The sequence below is a fragment of the Genypterus blacodes genome, unplaced genomic scaffold, assembly GCF_046128005.1.
Source record: "Genypterus blacodes isolate CSIRO-AG114 ecotype Tasmania unplaced genomic scaffold, CSIRO-AGI_Gbla_v1 ptg000139l_1, whole genome shotgun sequence".
Taxonomy (NCBI): domain Eukaryota; kingdom Metazoa; phylum Chordata; class Actinopteri; order Ophidiiformes; family Ophidiidae; genus Genypterus; species Genypterus blacodes.
The window spans coordinates 732387-750368 of record NW_027466941.1 but is presented as its reverse complement, the minus strand read 5'-3'; the positions used below and the strand labels follow the sequence as shown (position 1 = coordinate 750368).

Sequence of the window (17982 nt, the reverse complement as noted above, 5' to 3'; positions counted from 1 at the left end):
GCATCATAACACTGTTTATCCTTATTAATTGCCACTTCTTGCACATTAGTGATGATGGATAATAAGTATAAAATAACAATGGCTTCCACACTCAAGACTTTATTTCTTCCTTACATACTGTAATTCACTTTGCTGTGTGTAAAGCAAACACATTATTGATATATTAACACAATGTTGACACAGACATAATAGAGAATCGGATCATTTGTAATAACTGGCAGCACTGAACCTTCAGAAAAGTTGTGATTAAAGATATTCTTTGAACATGACAGATATCCGGTGCTTTACCAGCCTCGTTATGTCGCGCTTTCATCCACAGACCTCACACTCACCCATTCATACACTGACAGCAGGGGCAGACCATATAAGGAGCCGACCTGCTCATCAGGAGCACTTAGTTCCTCCCGGGTAAACAGGCAAGAAGATACTGCCATCATGTCGTAGAAAAAATAGTAAAAGATTCCATGGCCCATTGTATATAAAATATTGTGCGCTTTGTTGCGACTTTGTAATGAACAGCTTCCACACTTATATAAAGCTTAATAACATTTACACACTGAAACATTTGACCTATTATAAAACCCATGCAGGCAAATCCAGTGAAAGTCCATTCTTCAGTTTGTCCCGAGCTGACTCAGGCTCTATCCTAACCCCACGCTCCACTGGCAGCGCCCTCCCTCGGCGCTGTGGGCTTGGGGGTGGAGGTGCAGAGGCAGTGAGGACAGCGATGGGAAGGTGCACAGGCTGCCCGTGCTCCAGGAGTGAGGCAGGAGGGGGAGGGGGACGTGTGGACTGGTGGAGGGAGGGATGTGACCCGCCAAGGAGGAGAGGGATCGGATGGAACGCAGCAGTGAGTGTTCTGTCAGGAAAGAGAGAGGGAAATATCAACATTACAAAATTTATAAGAAATGACATAAAAACTATATGTGCCATCTCTCCTATGTAGCCTGTGTCCTTGCTCTTACCCTCTGTGCCACTAGGGGGCATCAGTAACGTCTTGGCCTGGGTGTTGCCTGCTTGAGCGGCTCTGTTGTAGAATTCGATTGCCGTCCTGAAATTCTGCTTCACGCCAAAGCCGCTCTCGTAGCACTGAGCCAAGAACAGCAGGGCGGTGCCGTCCTGTGCACACACACACACAACGCAGTCACACACACATTCAGGTCAAAGTAGAGGATGCCTGCTCTATAAGAATGCTTCACTACGAGAGGAGAGTCACTGATGGAAGTATCTAGAAGGGCACTCACTCCTCTCTCTGCTGCCATCTTCAGGTAGTGGACAGACTTCTCCCCATCCATCAACGGATCCTGGGAGCAGACTGAGGCGAGATAGACCTGAGCCTGAACACACCAGAGGATAGAGAGATGAAGCATTCAGGAGCTCAGTATTCCTCTAACACAGCCAGTGTGGCAGCAAGATGAATGTTGATTAAACACAATCCTGCTTTAATTTCACTGCTCACATAATCCATACATTATAAAAGGGATGTGTTTTTTATTCATGATTAAAGATATTTAAAGCCAAACCCTCTTAGGTTCATTCATCTAATTGCATGTTAGACAGTTCAGGGACGTTACAGACACCCAGCAGAGCCTAAACATGACAGGAGGGGGCGTCTTACTTTCACTCTCTGCTTCAGGCCTTACCCAGAAGTTGAAATTACACACACACACACACCTCCTTCAGTGATATCATAGTGTCTCTTCAGTTTACCTCAGTGAGTCCGGCGTCTGCAGCCTGCTGGAGGAGACTGATGGCTGCGTTTAGCTCCTCTGCACTCTGATGCCCCCTGCTGGTCAGAAGCTTCTTGGCGTAGCGGTACTGAGCTTGCCTGTGACCGCCCACAGCTGCCTGCCAGTAGTAATACAGAGCCTGGGAGAGAACACACACACACACACACACACACACACACACACACACACACACACACACACACACACACACACACACACACACACACACACACACACACACACACACACACACACACACACACACACACACACACACACACACACACACACACACACACACACACACACACACACACACACACACACACACACAACAAATGTATGCAGTCAAGATGAAAGGACAATCAACATAAAGCATCTGATTCTGAATGTTTATAGAATAAATGTGTCTAAATGTGTCCGTCTACATTTGACACACTGTCAGGACCTATCAGGTGACAGACAGCTCATTGATTCCGTCTCCTAATCGCCACATTAATACTGGCAGAGAGGGAAGCAGAGTGTGTGTCAGTCGAGCTCTCACCTTCTCCTTGTCCTTGCCGACTCCCCTGCCGGTCTCGTAACACACGGCCGTGTTAAACTGGCCTTTGCTGTAACCGTGCTGGGCTGCAGACAGGAAGCAGGCGAAAGCTGCCTCATAGTTCTCACTCTTGGCATTCTCAAGACCTGTCAAGAGAGGGGAAGGCAGATATTAGATATGTACAGAGAAACAAACAAATGTATACATTAACAAAACAACATCCACATCATCATCCAGTGCAGAACAGAGCAGTGTGCAGGTCGATGGTCGGTAAGTTCTCCATTGTCAGCGACATCAGAATAACTAAAAAAACAATCCTTACCGATGATGTTGAGGACCACAGGCACACTGGCCCCGCCCACATGTATGAGGTTCAGGGCCGCTTCTGCCAGCCGCTCTTCATCAGACAAGATGTCCTGCAGAACACAGAAGAACACTAAATGGATCACATAATAATGATGAGCAGTGTCGTCTGCATGAATGGAGGGAGGGAGATTTCCTTCAATAAAACCAGATGCAATCTAATGGAAAAGGAAGTCACCTTGTAATCTTCTTCTTTTCTCTCTGTCTTGTCACACGTGGCATTGTTCTCTAAAGGACAGGATGCATACAGAGAGGATTCTTCTGTGGGTCAGACAAACACACAGACATTTAGATCATTTCCTCCTCATAATTTTCATAATAAAACTATTAAGATGCTATATTTCAACTACAACTACTAGAGGAGTAAAATAACAAACCAGGAAACTCCTGTCTCAGTTCTGCCGTCTGGTGGTCAGTGACGGAGCCAGCAGCAATCAGGTGGTCCTGCTCACTGCTGCTGTCAGGACCAGCATCACCTCGGCTGCTGCTGCTGCTGCTGCTTTGGCCTGAGGACTGAGCCTGGTTTGGTTCCTGCAGACACAAAACTGTCCTTCCTCTGGGTAGGACATCACGCCGAGACACTAGAGGATCCAGACAGAAGCAGCAAAACAATGTCAGGTTTGGTTCCTTCGGTTGCAAGTTGGAATTCGTCCCTGACTGTTTTTGGACTCACAGATCTTCAGCAGGATGCGATAGCCGCACTTGTGCAGGGTGGAGGGCGTGGCGAGGGCGCCGGGGTTAGGCTCAGTGCTGGAGGAGAACTGGGAGTGGATCTTCCTGCAGATCTGCATGAAGAGAATGGCTGCTGTGCCCTGTGAAGAAACATCAGCTCATCTGTCATCTCTGTTATTGCAGTAATAACAACAGAGCAGCAGCAGGAGCAGCAGAAAGCTATACATGAATGAATGTATAACATGAATGTAAACGCAGGACGTACCCATCCCACTGCATCCAGGGCTGTGTAACGTGGAAGCTCAGCATAGCCAAACTGAGACGTCCTCTGTTTCCTCCTCCTCTCTCCATCCTCCCCTTTCTGAGAGCTGCCATGAGACACAATCTGTCATTATTCACAGTTAAATACATCACAGCAAGAATCTTCAATTTGATACAACAGACGTTGCTCTCATTCCCACTACTGGCACAAAGCAGTTGCCGCTACATGATGCAACCAGATGAAAGGACTGCAGGGTCTAAAGGTTAACTGGTGCTACAATCAAAGTTCAACTCTTCCTTTCTTGGTTCAGTAGTCTGGGTGGTGAGACAGACAGGGCATGAGGATGGAGGATACCTGTTTTCGGAGGAGTGTCGAGAGGTGGAGAGGACTGAGCCGTTGATAAACTCATCTTCCACACGGTGGTTCTGGGACAGTCTGAGTTGGGTGTTGCCATAGCACCGGTTTAATACTGGGAAGCAGTGGAAACACAGCAGAAAATTACAAACAGATGCTGGAGGTTAGGACATTTTTGAATTAATATCTGAAGAATCTGATCCAGAGATAAATCAGAATACGAAATGACAAATTACATTTTACAGGAGAACCTGTCGTGATGAGATCCTGCAGGTTTTCATGTGTGTACTGATTTACTTACGTCTCCATTAGTCTTATGAAATGAGTTGATAAGATGAGGGAATAATCACCACTTCATCTGAATGTTTTACAAATGTGCTGGTTCTCCAGATGTAAAATCTGTTCGATATCAGTGAAATAGTACAACTATGGAATTTGTAACAATAACACAACAACCAACACACACATACATGTAGTTAAGTAAAACAATATGCAACACGCAGAGCCTCGGTTTACGAACTACAGCACTTGAAGTAACTTAAGTCGTGTACTATTTACGGATCAATACACGAACAGGTGCTGCTGACAGACTGACAGACAGTAACTCCAGCTACTGTATGTAAACTACACTATCAGTCACCAAAATAACGCGACTGTCGGTGTTGCAAAGAACATTACAACTTTAAAACAGCTAAATGCACGGCAGTTAAACACGTTGGAGCCGCAGCTAACGTGTAGCTATAAAGTGCTGAACAACTGACGGTGTACATTTATTCAATAAAATGGAGACTCGGGTGGCACAAACAACATGGCACTGACAAACAGAGTCAATGACATGTCCCTCACCTCTTCCAAACAGAGCCTGGACTCTCCACATGGTCCTCGGTTCGTCTCACGGCGGGTACAAGCGCTGGTTTTATGGGGTAAAGTCCATGTTTGGTCCGGTCTGTGGGCCCGTCCGGCCCCGTGAACGTCTCACAGGAGCCCGGTCGCCTTGTATGTGTAACGTTTACGGTCACGGCTCAGCTTAGGTTGTAAATAACTGCGGTCGTCACATGAGCCGCGTCGGAAAACCAAACCGGAAGTGGTTTGTGTGACGCAACAAAAGAGCAACAAGGCCCCTCACAGAGTTGCAGTGCCACCCTGTGGTATAATAAGACATGGCAGCCTCTCAAGACGGCCACGCTGTGTTCAAGGGTTGATTTGTAACATAATTCAAATTAAAGATAATTATTCTTGAAAATTATAAATATTTTTTATATGATAGGTAGATAATAGATAATTATTTAAATAATATATATATATATTTTTTTTTTTATAGGTTACAGGTTATCACATTCCACTTAAACTATCTATCTATCTATCTATCTATCTATCTATCTATCTATCTATCTATCTATCTATCTATCTATCTATCTATCTATCTATCTATGTCTTAAGAAAAGGTGCTTATTCCTTGTTGTCAGGCCTTGATTCATTAAGCCATTCCAGTAATATGTCCACAGCTCATTGTTCCCTTGGTCTTGTCTTTTCTTTGTGCTGCCCTCGGGGTCATACGGTGACGCAGGCCCTGACACTTACTGGAAACACACTCACACACACTCTTTCAGTCAGACGGGGGCAAACAGGAGGGGGGGAGAAGTTGTGAAGTCAGGTTGGATTTGTAATAGTTCACCCCTTGACCAGTAACCATAGTGATGCTCTTCCTCTGAAGTCATCATGCCTGGCACTTAACGTCCTCACCTCCTCTGGCTAAAAGTCTAGTCTGCAGCAGTTTGCAATCTTAGTACCACTGGTAAACATTATTTTGCTGATTTCCCCAAATGGGCCAAATTAGTCTGAGGAAAACAGGAAACAGAATTCAGCCCAGTCGCAGAAAAGTGTCATTTGTTGTTAACCATTTCTTTTCAGTGTGTGCTTGAGATGTCAAATAACAGAAATGTAGGGAAGGGAATATTTTAATTGTATATGTTTATGCAACTTTGTAAAATCAATTTTTTTGAATTGCAACACACACGTCTAAAACTTCAGAGGAAGGATAGCAAGCGCAGAAAATGGGCCGACGTGGAGTGGAACCCTACTGGATCAGCTGTTTATTTGGTTAGCTGCAGTGTTCAGATTGTGTAAGGGGTCTTGAAGGTGGGGGGCTTGGACTGCTTGGTGGTCTGACCATGAGATGAAAGTGGAACAGATCTCATCCTCCCCTGTACTCTACTTTAAGTATTTAAATGATCTTTTATTACTGCTTATGTTTGTTTGGATAGGCGTGTTTTATCCTTCAGAACACTTCAAATTACTCAGTGACTCCGGTTAGACTGTCAGGGTCATGATAACAAACTGAAACGCTGGTGTTTGCCCTTGACTTACTAACTTAGCAGGTGAAATCCAGTCTGCTGCTTTCAGAGTTGACCCTTGCCTTCGTGGGGCCCTAGGAAGGATCTGGAAAATGGGCCCCAGCAACATAATAACCCCTACCAACCCAAACCTTAACCCCAAATAATCACAACCCCGACCCCAACACATGCAAAAACACATTTACATGATATTCAACTGGCTTCACATCTAAGGAATGTGGCGTACAAGAAACTCGCTGACTCTAATTGTGCTAATTTCAAATGTATGTTTGTGTCTTGGAGTGAGTATCTTGTCTCGTCATAAGCCTGGTTGATCTTCCCTCATGACACTCAAATGTTGAACTGAGGCTTGCGGAGGATTTGCGAGAAGCACAGCGAGTCCCAGCCGTATTTACAGATTTTGTGTTTGTGGATCAACTTCACACAGCAAAGACATGGTGGCTGGAGACGCAGCAGAGAAGCCACTATGCTGCTCAAAATGCAAGACTGTGAAGGCATCATCTGTCAGAGACAAAATGGAGGCAGACAGACAGAGAGGTAGATTTGTGTACCAAATTAAGTGAAAGGGGCGGGGGATGTAAAGAAAAGACGTAGGGGGTGTTTCCTCGCCCCTCTATCCCCTTTTCACTCTCTCCCCCTGGTCTCCTTGGTCACACATAGACACACACACATCCACACACACACACACACTGACGAGGGGCTCAGTCCTGCTATGGCCAGCACCAGCGAGCAGAGCTCTCCGGTCCCGGCCAAGACAGCAGTCCAGGAGCCCGACTTGGAACCTAGTTTAGAACCCGGCTCAGCGTCGGAACCTGAGCCCAGCGAGGCCCAAACCGTGTCCAGGCGGCACCACAGAGGGGAGAAAGAAGATGACGAGGAGGAAGAAGAGGAAGCAGAAGAAGGAGGAGGAGGAGGAGAGAGCTCAGGACCCGGGAAGGAGAACGCCAAAGGGCAAAGTTCGGACCCGGAGTGGGTGGAGGAGAGGTTCCGGATTGACAGGAAGAAGCTGGAAAACATGCTGTACGGTGAGTGAATGTTCAACGCACCTGATGTTGATGAGTTATGAATTAGAAACACACATTCTCCACATTCTGCACTATGAGCCGCGTCTCTCTGATCATTAATCTGATGTTTGTCGCTGCCTGTCGCCTCCCTGTGGGCCCTCGGTTATCTCCCTGACCTCCTGAGCGTCCTGTCAGAGCCTGCAGGTGCTGCATCGCGTCGTCACGATCAATATAATAATATAATACAACGGCTGATATACGAGCTGAGACGACTCCTGCATTCACAAACCTATTTGCTCTCTGTGTGCCATTATCATCCTGTCTGCTTGTTAGATATCACTGCTTGCCGGCTTTACGTGTTACTCTCTCTCTCTCTCTCTCTCTCTCTCTCTCTCTCTCTCCCTCTCTCCCTCTCTCTCTCTCGGTGTGGCACTGACTGCAGCTGGTGTTTGTCCTCACACGGCCCTCCATGTGAAGGCGCCTGAGTGGATCCAGCTCTGCTACATGTGGATTGTTTTAATGTGTGTGTGCAGCTGCGACCGTCGGCTCTTTGCTCAGCGTAAATCAGACAGTCAATACTTTATCTCCTGTCCCCCCTTTTTTTTCGGTGATAATCTCCTATCAGGCCCTGATAGAGACGAAGATGTGAGGATGAAGATGTAGGCGAACAATCTTGGGTGTTTTTCTGTTTTCTTTTGTTCTTAATTGTTGTTTTTGCAGTTGTTATTTTATTATTTCGGTCAAGGAGGAGGTATTGACGTCAGCAGATGCCATTGGTGTGATTCTCCGTCTCCAGGCTAATTTGTAGTCGCCCCCCCCGCCAGCCACCACCTTCCCTCTCCACCCCGCACTGTTCTCTTCCCATTCCTCAGCTCTGGCCAGCGTAACCCGTAGCGATCAGGAGGAGGGAGAGGTAGGGAGGGAGGGAGGGAGGGAGGGAGGGAGGGGGGTGTTGAAGGCGTTTCTGCCCCCCCCTCCCTCAGACCCTGTAAATGTCACTGTGGAGCAATGGCCTTTTAAAAATGTTTATGTTCCCGGCAACCTTTTGTTCCACTCACTCTGCAAATTTCAGCCAACGTTCCAGGTCCACACGTTTAAATGTTGACGTAAGCGCAGATGATTGTCGCAACCCAACAAAACACCAACGCCGCCCATAAATCACACTGCTGCAAAAGTGACACGTAAAAAAGGAGTTTTGTGAGTGTGTGTGTGTGTGTGTGTGTGTGTGTGTGAGTGCTCCATAAACGTCTTGTGTGTCTTCCAGCTCCAAATCACGGCGACGGCGTTACAGGCGAAGAGTTTTTTGAGAGAGTAAGTAAGAACACAGATGACACATAAAGACAGAAGATAGAATAATGACATGGAGCTTCTCTCTTCTTCTCTCTCTTCTTCTCTCTCTTCTCTCTCTCTTCTCTTTCTCTTCATCGCTTCTCTGATCCTCTTTGCTCAGTTTAAATCAGTGAGCTCGTGTTACTATCTTCACATTTGTTCCAGGCTCTGAACTCTGTGATTGACTGATTTTATGGAGGTGATAATTGCCGGCCTTGAAATGCAAATGAGCCTTTGTATTCTCATATTGTGGAGATCTTCAGCGTGTCTGAATGTGTGTGTGTGTGTGTGTGTGCCTTTCCGCCCTGACGGCTCTCACAATAAAACACATCTCCTCTCACTGAACCTCTTTGTTTCTCGCTGGCTTATTGTTCTCGCTGCCACAGGTGATGAGAGAAACTGACACTCAGGTGAAATGGCCGTCCAAGCTGAAGATTGGAGCCAAGTCGAAGAAAGGTGAGAGTCACACACACACACACACACCGTATCAAAGCCCAAACTCTTCCTGTCACTCTCCCTGCAGACTGATTGTACCACAGACATGCATTTGCTGAACACTTTTGGGATTTCCCTGTAAAATAGAACTTTCATTTCCTACTAGATCCACACGTGAAGGTGGAAGGGAAGCGAGCAAATGTTCTGGAAGCCAAAAAGAAGATATTAGAAGTGCTGGAAACCAAGGTGAGGGGCCTGAAGGTTACAAACAGAGTATTAGGAAGTTGGTTGAACTGTTTAAAGTGTCTGGAAGTGCATATAGTAACACTGTTTGCTCAAACCAGGTGAACAAAGTGACTCTAAAGATGGACGTGGCGTATACCGAGCACTCTCACGTGATTGGGAAAGGTGGTGGAAACATCAAACGGGTGATGGAGGTCACATCCTGTCACATCCATTTCCCAGACTCCAACCGGCACAGCGCCACAGGAGAGAAAAGCAACCAGGTAACATCCAAACATTCAGCCGGACAGAGTGTGTGTTGATCTGATAATGACCTGAACTCATCACCGCCCTCCGTCTTACGTCAGGTGTCCATTGCTGGCCCGGTTGAAGGAGTCGAAGCGGCCAGGAGGAGAATAAGAGTGAGTGGTTGATGTGTGAGATGACATCGTACTGTACTGCACTCCTATCAAGACACAGAAATCAATAGAATAATAAAAAGAATGTTCCCCTAATAGACATCTCTGCCTTTGCCTCTCATCTCTTCTTTCTCTTTCCTTCCTTCTAATCTCATCACTCATCTCAGGACCTCCAGCCGCTGGCTTTGACCTTCGACCTCCCCGTCAGCCTGGTGCCCCAGCCTCTGCCCGAGGCCGGCTCCCCTCTCATCCAGCAGGTGGTGCAGGCTCTGGGGGTGACGGTGAGCTTCAGGGCTGTGCCTCCTCAGCCTCAGACTCAGCCTCACTTCTATGGAAGCTGCTGCACCGTCTGGGGCCTTCAGGGCAACGCAGCCGCCGTCAAGGTGAAGCAGAGATCATTAATCCACTTTACAGTTTACTGTCAAATCAAACCAGGTGTGGAGGAAAAGCTTCTTATCCCTGCCAGCTGTCACACCGGGCAATTTGATTGTTATTGGGCAATTTTATGCATGTGGAAATTATTATTCTGAGGTAGTTTAGCATTTGTTTACCACTCGATAAGTCAGTCACACACTGTAAATGGCAACACAGTAAAGTCAGACACAGCTGATTTCTATGTTTGTCTGCTGCAATACTAACAAAACATATAACTCACAATCACTCATAAAGCCTACATGCCGTCATGATGAGCTTGAGCACCGTTGATCACGGGGCACAGGGGAGCATTTCAAAAGTTGAATGGAGTTTGTGTTCCATACGGTGGCAGAGTTATAAATGTCTGCGTCATTATACAATAACTTAAAAAGAACAAAATGTGTGATGTGTTGTTTGACAAAGATGATCTCCTTATCGTCCCCTTCAATGTTTCCTCCCCCGTCTCACAGAAGGCCACGTGCATCCTGATGGACCTGCTGCTGGGGTCGGAGGTCGGGGGTCAGGCGTCGTCGGGGGGTCTGGTGAGCAGCCAGCTGGACGTCACCTCCCAGCAGCACCTCTTCCTGCTGGGGCAGAACGGAGCCCACTTCCTGAGCGTCATGCACCAGACCCAGACCCAGATCATCTTGCCGGACCTCAGCGCCCTGCAGAGCCCCCCCTCCCTGCTCATCCAGGGCAGCCCAGACGGAGTGTGTCTGGCCCGGCAGCAGCTCATGGTACAGTGGGGTTACTGGAGGACACTGGAGGAGGGATCTGTGTTTCTGTTGTCTTTAAACCTTGAGAAGCAGCAGAGACGGGGGGACACCACAGCTTGCAAATGTCTTGCGTAACAATTTATTATTGTTTCTCTGCAGTTTGCTGTGTTGTGGCTGTCAATATATTGCGATAACACAATTCCCAGCACAGACCGTTACAGAGTTATGTTTCTATTCGTCTGATTTGATCTTCACCATTCTGTGTGGTGTGTGTGTGTGTACGTGTGTGTCTCCAGGACTGCCTGCCTGTGTGTTTGATGTTTGACATGCGTGAAGACGGGGAGGCGGATCCTTGTAAGCTCGCTCAGATGATGCAAAACCTTGGAGTCTTCATTAGCGTCAAACCCAAAGTGAAACAGACAAGCAAGGTAGGAAACAAAACAAGGCTGCTGCTTGTTGTTGTTGTTGTCTCATTATTTCATTTGACCGTTGCTTTGTTCTGTCACACAAACACACACACAGCTGCGCTAACAGTCTGATTTGGAATTGAAATTGGCAGGTAGATAGACGCCACGGTCGATCCTCAGCCATTCATATAGGCCACGCCCCTTTATGTGTCGGCTATCACGTCCTGAATCGACTCAAGAAATATCATGTGGTTTTGTTTATATTTTCAGATCAGATATGTCAGATCATTTATGTGTGTGTGTGTGTGTGTGTGTGTGTATTCCTTCATACTGATCTTCCTCTGTGTCGGTGTGTGTGTATCAGTCCGTGGTGGTGAAAGGCCTGGAGAGGAACATTTCCTCTCTTTATGAGGCCCGTCGCCTGCTCCTGGGCCTGGATGCCTGTGAGACTGCCAAGGTAACCGAGGTGACCTCTGACCCCGTGCTAACAGGCAGCGGGCTGACCAGCTATTGGCTCAACATGTTACTGCAGCAACTGCGTCTCTCCGAACAGAGTGAGTGTGGACGTGTGTGTTCCTGTGTGTCTGTGTTCACTCAAAAGTCTAAAACCTAAAACTGAAATTTATGTATTGTTTTAAATGTCCTTTTTCTACAAATATGATTTTGTAATTGTTGTGTCATTGGTGTTGACCAGGCCCTGCTCACACTCCAGAGGGGCTGAATGGCTCTCAGATTAAGCCCCGCCCCTTACCTCCACCAGGCCTAGCCCCGCCCACTGATGAAGGGAGGGTGGGACTGAAGGGAACAGAGAGCCGGCCCCTGGAGAAGGTTCATTCAAAACACCAACAACATAAAAACACATTTCACTGAAGAGAACACAAACAGAACCAGTACCTGCATTCTCTGTGTTCCGCTCTTCAGATCCCTGAGAATGAAGACCAGTCCAGCCAATCAGAGGACGAGAGCTCTGGCCTCATGACGTCATCAGAGGCGCGGAACTTATTGAGTGGCATCAGCAGCAGCAGGGCGGGGTTAATGGGTCGGCGGGGGAGTCTGCAGGGTCCTGAGGTCCACAAGGTTTTCACTCAGGGCAGACGACATTCAACAGGGCAGGCCCTCACACACAGGTGAGCACACACACACACACACACACACACGGAATCTGCTTGTATCTACTTATAAAAGGCCTAAAATCTCTCTCAATCTGTTTCAAGCATGTACACACACACCTACATACACACACCCAGCCACCCCCCACACACACCCACACACTCCCACACCCACACACAGCTGCATGTGCTAGATCTGTCTGCACTATAGTAATGTTACAAACAGGAAGTGGAGCTGGAGAAAGCAAAGCTGGTTGTTTCATAATTTGGACTCGGGGCTTTTCTGCTGCTGAGCCTGTTTCTGTGCTTTAATCCTCCAGACACTGCAGGGAAACTTTGCAGAGCTTTGCACCTTTAATGGAGCAGCTCCACCTTAATGTAGTTCATTATGATGTATCATCACCACGCCGTCTCTGACATCCTCCCTCTGCAGACACCACAGCCCAATGTAACCACGTCATCTGCCTGTGTGTGTGTGTGTGTGTGTGTGTGTCCTCAATGTGGCAGATTACTGAATGGAGAGTTTGAGGCGGGGAGGAGTGAGAGGAGGATGGTGCTGAGGAGAGAGAAGATTCTGGATGTGTGCGCTGACTCATCCCAGGCTGAGGTGAGGCTGCAGCTGTGCCCGTCAACCAACAATCAGCATCCAATCAGAGAGCCAGAGACAAATGACGCGACGGAACACTTTCTTGTTCGTCTTTGTTTATTTTGTGTCGAGTCCCTAAAAGCAGCAGCAGCAGAAACAACATTTGTTTCTGTGTTTTGTAACCACGTTGGATTTATACATCCGCTGACCTTGTGAGATTCAATTTGAAGTATCGATTTTGTGTTTGTTTCCTCTCCTCCTGTTATTCCTCACGTCTGCACTCGTAGCTTTACTGCCTGCTGATTAACAAATCCACCGCCATAACCGCAGGAAGTGTTGGTTTGGTGCGAGTGTGTTTGTTCTTGCTGTAAATTAGCTTCCCCTTCCTGTCATCAGGAACCAGATGGGGGGGGGGAGAAGAAAAAAATAGATTCAATTTCATGCATTATTTACCTTCTCCATTTCCTGTTTGTGTTGTGCAGGATTATGACTATGAGAAGAAGAAACTGCAGGCAAACAGAGGTTAGTGTTCCTAAATATGTCGTCTGTCTTCCTGTCTCACCGCAGCCTCAGGAGCTGTACACACACACACACACACACACACCTGTACTAACAATTAGGCCACTGTCTTGCAAGTCCTTTCCTTTGATTGATCTATAGCCACTGTACACCTTATACACACACACACACACGTGAACACACACACTCCGCAGAGGACTTTGGTACAGACTTGTGTTCTTGTTCTCTACTTATTCTCTGATTGAGCTTCTTGTGAAACGCCAGGCTGGCTCATATTCTGGTGAAGAATGTCCCCGCGTCTCGTGATGAGGCAGGGATGAAGTAGCTATTTTAGTTTAGTCAAATAGGCGACGGAGGCGGCGCATTAATATCCAGAGCAGATCCGCCGATTTGATAGAAGGGGCCCATTTTAGTGCCGCACGCTGCCAAGGCAACTGATGAAGGGGACCTGTTTATGGGCCGCACTGTGCCAGAGTTATAATAGAGTAGCACTGGCACTCCCACTTAATACACACGGGGCAGGACAACACACCAAACGCACGCACACACACACACACACAAACACACACACACACACACACACACACACACACACACACACACACGCTACGGACACAACTGTACACACCAACGCCGCCTCATCTATCATCCAGAAGGAGAGATGCAGGGAAGATCTGCAGCCAAATGGCGCTAAATTCCCTCAGTGTTGCTTTATGGGATTATGAATTAGCAGTCTGAATGGGCCATCTGCCTCACAGTCATTAAGAAGCCCATATGTCAGTATATGAGTGGGACATTTATACACACAAACACACACACATACACACACAACATGACAGCCCACCAGCCACAGTCCTGTTGATTTCACACTCTTTGTCGAGTGTTGTTACAGTTTTTATCACACATGGATCTTGTTTGAGTGCCAACAGGGGCGTCAGGTTCACTTGTTTGTCATGTGGGTGTGTGTGTGTGTGTGTCCGCGTGTGTGTGTGTGTTTCTCAGCCTCTACTAAATTAAGTGTTATTAAGTACGCCTCATATCGCCGGCACTGTTTGCAATTCATTATTTAACTCAAGAAAACCAGTTTGTTCTTTTCTGAATAGCAGAGGAGAAGAGGAACATCTGCAATGTAGCTACATGTGTGTGTGTGTGTATTTCAAACCTCTCTCTCTGTGTGTTTATCTTGTTTCAGCCATGCAGAGGAAGCCCGTGGTCACAGAGGTGCAGACGCCCACAGACACCTGGAGCGGCCTGGGCTTCTCCAAGTCCATGCCAGCCGAGGCCGTCAAAGAGCTCCGCAACGTGAGCCGCCGCAGCTACAAGCCGTACCTGAGCTCCAGCAGCAGCCAGCAGCAGGTACCCATGTGACCGAGGAAGCAATACAGAAGTTAGTTTCGGATGTAAACATGTGTCAAACAGGTCAAATTTAACGGCGTCACCATTTTCCTACATCTCCGTCTAGGCGTGGGCTATGCAGGCGGGAAAGGATAGGATGTACAACGGGAGCGACTCGGGGAACTGGAGGGACAGACGTGGATCCACATCCTCGTCCCCGCCCGTCTCCTCCTCCTCTTCCTCCTCCTCCCCCTCCTCGCCGCCCTCCAATTTCTCCTCCTCCTTCTCCTCGTCCACCTCCTCCTTCCCTGCCTTCGTGTCCTCGACACTCCGAGGCCGGAATGACAAAGCCTGTAAGTTTGTCTGTGTCGTGTGTCTTCCGAGCACTATCGTTTACTTTCTTTCGCTTTCTGAACTTGTTTTGATCTTTTCTTCTGACCTTTGATGCCCAGTGGAGAACTTCTCGAGCAGCGGCGGCTACTTTGAGGGCGTGTGTGCGTCCAGGAGGGCGTCGACTTGCAGTCAGCGAAGCCCATCCCCCCAAATCATAGATGATCTACCTGAGCTCCTCAGCCAGCTGGGCTTGGGGAAATATATTGACGTGTTTGAAGAACAAGAGGTAAACACACACACACACACACACACACACACACACACACACACACACACACACACACACAGAGTCACGGGGGAATCATACTCGCTTCCTGTGAGCGCCTGTAAACTTTGAAAGATGCTGCCAGTGTGTCAAATTCCATTTTCACATCATCACAGACACTGAGTTTGTGTTTTGTCGGCTCGCTTGAAGGTCTCTATATTACGTCTGCGGCTGCTGTGCTTTCTCCTCCAGATTGACTATCAGACATTCCTCACTCTGTCTGATGAAGATCTGAAAGAAGTGGGGGTCTCCACCTTCGGGGCCCGCCGCAAGATGTTATTGGCAATCTCAGGTGAGAATCTGACGTTAGGTGGAGATTCAGGAAAGCGTTTCTATCCATCTGGGAGGTGGGAGGTGTTAGGATGGAGCTCTCCTCCCTCTCCCCCCTATTAATAACGTGTCGTCCAACTACTTTATCTTTCCAGACCTGAACAAGAGCAAGAGGAGGCTCTCTGACACACCCATAGTGAAGCCTGGCTACCTGGAGGGCGGGGCTAGTGGGAGGCTTCCACGAATCATGGATCTAGAAGTGGCGGCTCAGAGTAATCGCTGGTGAGAGGTGGCGAGTTTGAGCCTGGAGGAGGAGGAGGAGGAGCAGGAGGAGGAATCCAAACCCTCTGAATGATGGAGGTTATGATGAACAAGCATGAAACTGCAATCTGAGCAACACACAGAATATAAACATGTTTATAGACAGCGACTTCCACCTGCAGCCATGAACCCAAAGCGATCGAGACAAGGAGGTCTTCATTCCTGAACCTCTGATTCTGCAAAGACCACACAGACGTTTATCCTCAGAGTGCCTTTCTTATGCAAATCCTCAATTTTTGAAGCGTTAAAGTCAATTGAAACAATTACACGTATGCAATTGTAAATACATTTTAAATGCTCTTGTGATGTCATAGCGAGGATGAATAAAATCATTTCGAAACAAGACTGCTTCTCCTTCCAAACCTTCTAATGCGAGTTTGCAGGGTTATACCGGCTCACCACTAGAGGGCACTGGTGTCACACAACTGCCTTTAGAACATTCCAGTCACATTTGCTTGACTTTAAAAGTAATGGATTTGTTTCAGAAGGGGAAATACACTGACAATGACATTAGAGCTGCTGGTGGACAAGATGGAATTGGCTCAGGAAATACAGGGCGGCTCAGATAAGGAAATGAATTAGAAAACTTGAATAGGTAAATACATTTACGGGTGTGAAGGCAACATGACACTGCTTTTAATACGGTTTGGTCTCGCCTGACTGCTCTCCTGAAAGTTCCAATTTAATTTATCAACATTGCCAGCTGTGATGCCACTGGAGCTGCTTATAGGGGTTTCTTCTTCTTCTTCTCCTCCTGGTTTAATTTATTGAAAGCAGAGGAGTACTCTGGGTAATTTAGTGGCATCTGAGGGACCTTACACACAAGGTGGTAATGAGAACGCGAGATGCAATTTTCAAATATAAAGAAAAGGGCTGGTGGTTACCACGCCGAAGCGGATGAGCCAGGGGTGTTCAACTGGGGGGGCAGGAAAGGGGGGGGGGGAGTGGGTGGGCCGGCAATGCAGGGGTGGCCAAGCATGAAAGAGAGAGAGAGAGCGAGAGAGGGTGAGTGGAAGAGGTGGACTGTGACAGATTAGGTAGAGATGATCCCTACTTATTACAATGTCTCTGCCAATTACACAGACAGGCTCTTGGCCCGGCGTTCTTCAAATCTGCTCCTTGGACTCTGAGGCTCTGCTGGATTTCCTCTCCGCTCGCTGGTTAATTGCGCTCCCCTGTTGTCCCGGGTCTAAATCGGGGGGGGGGCATTGATCACACGGAATGAAAATTACCTGAGAGCTGGCAGAGAGCAAATCAAGTCCACGGCTCTGGACTCCTTGCCCAGGCAGGTCAGCGTGACTCGTGGCTCGTGGCCCGGTAATTGGCTCGGTGTGCAAAGCGGGGCTGTGAGCTGAATCTCTTCTCCTGCAGGTTTCGTATCCAATCGGACTAAATCAAAGGTCTCCCCCAGTGGCTCCCAGTAATAAATTGATTAGAGATCATGCTGCTCCCTGTCCCTAAATTAACACCAATAACACCCCCCGCTTTCAGCCAATCACTAGTATCCATGGAGACCTTTTGCCCGGTGGGACGCTGCGCCTGACAGGGAGCGGTCCATCTGTAAATAATGAAAGAGCAAATTAGAAAAATGAAACAGGAAAAGAGCGCACGGGGGGATAAACACAATCATGTCTGCCCCTCGCAGAGATGAAGATGGAATTCTCCGCAGGACGCTGAGAGGGAGAAATGATGGAAACGATTCAGACGGAGGAACAGACGTATCTCAAATTAAACAGAAATGCAAATAGGAATCTCTCGCCCTCTTGCATTATGAATGTTCTTTGCCACTCTTTGTCCCCTTGGCTTAAGGATTAGAAAAGATTCCGCTCTAGTTAAGGATCCGGAATTTGGGCCGATAATAAATCCTCTGCGGCTCCTGCTGTAATTTGTTGCACATAGTTAAGTCTATTGTCTATTGAGTCTGACAGAGGGGTTTTCTGATGTGCTGAATCGGCGTTTTCA

General features: G+C 47.6%; 2 protein-coding genes across 2 annotated transcripts; one reads left to right on the top strand and one right to left on the bottom strand.

Annotated features, from left to right (window-relative positions):
* Positions 1-83: 83 nt before the first annotated feature.
* dele1 (DAP3 binding cell death enhancer 1) lies at positions 84-4997 on the bottom strand. The gene is made up of 12 exons (XM_076165003.1): positions 4769-4997; positions 3923-4037; positions 3572-3674; positions 3308-3446; positions 3012-3215; positions 2813-2895; positions 2594-2687; positions 2275-2417; positions 1711-1869; positions 1245-1337; positions 966-1119; positions 84-859 (listed from the first exon to the last, which is right to left on the bottom strand). Exons 1-12 carry the CDS (start codon positions 4797-4799, stop codon positions 642-644), a joined length of 1536 nt encoding a protein of 511 aa, XP_076021118.1. The 5' UTR covers positions 4800-4997; the 3' UTR covers positions 84-641.
* Positions 4998-6988: 1991 nt separating this feature from the next.
* Positions 6989-16321, top strand: bicc2 (bicaudal C homolog 2). The gene is made up of 19 exons (XM_076164882.1): positions 6989-7301; positions 8545-8591; positions 8996-9065; positions 9211-9290; positions 9389-9550; positions 9635-9688; positions 9853-10068; positions 10570-10836; positions 11112-11243; positions 11587-11782; positions 11917-12050; positions 12144-12349; positions 12839-12938; positions 13400-13439; positions 14629-14792; positions 14899-15124; positions 15224-15390; positions 15622-15721; positions 15855-16321. Exons 1-19 carry the CDS (start codon positions 6989-6991, stop codon positions 15983-15985), a joined length of 2805 nt encoding a protein of 934 aa, XP_076020997.1. The 3' UTR covers positions 15986-16321.
* The last annotated feature ends 1661 nt before the right edge of the window (positions 16322-17982 follow it).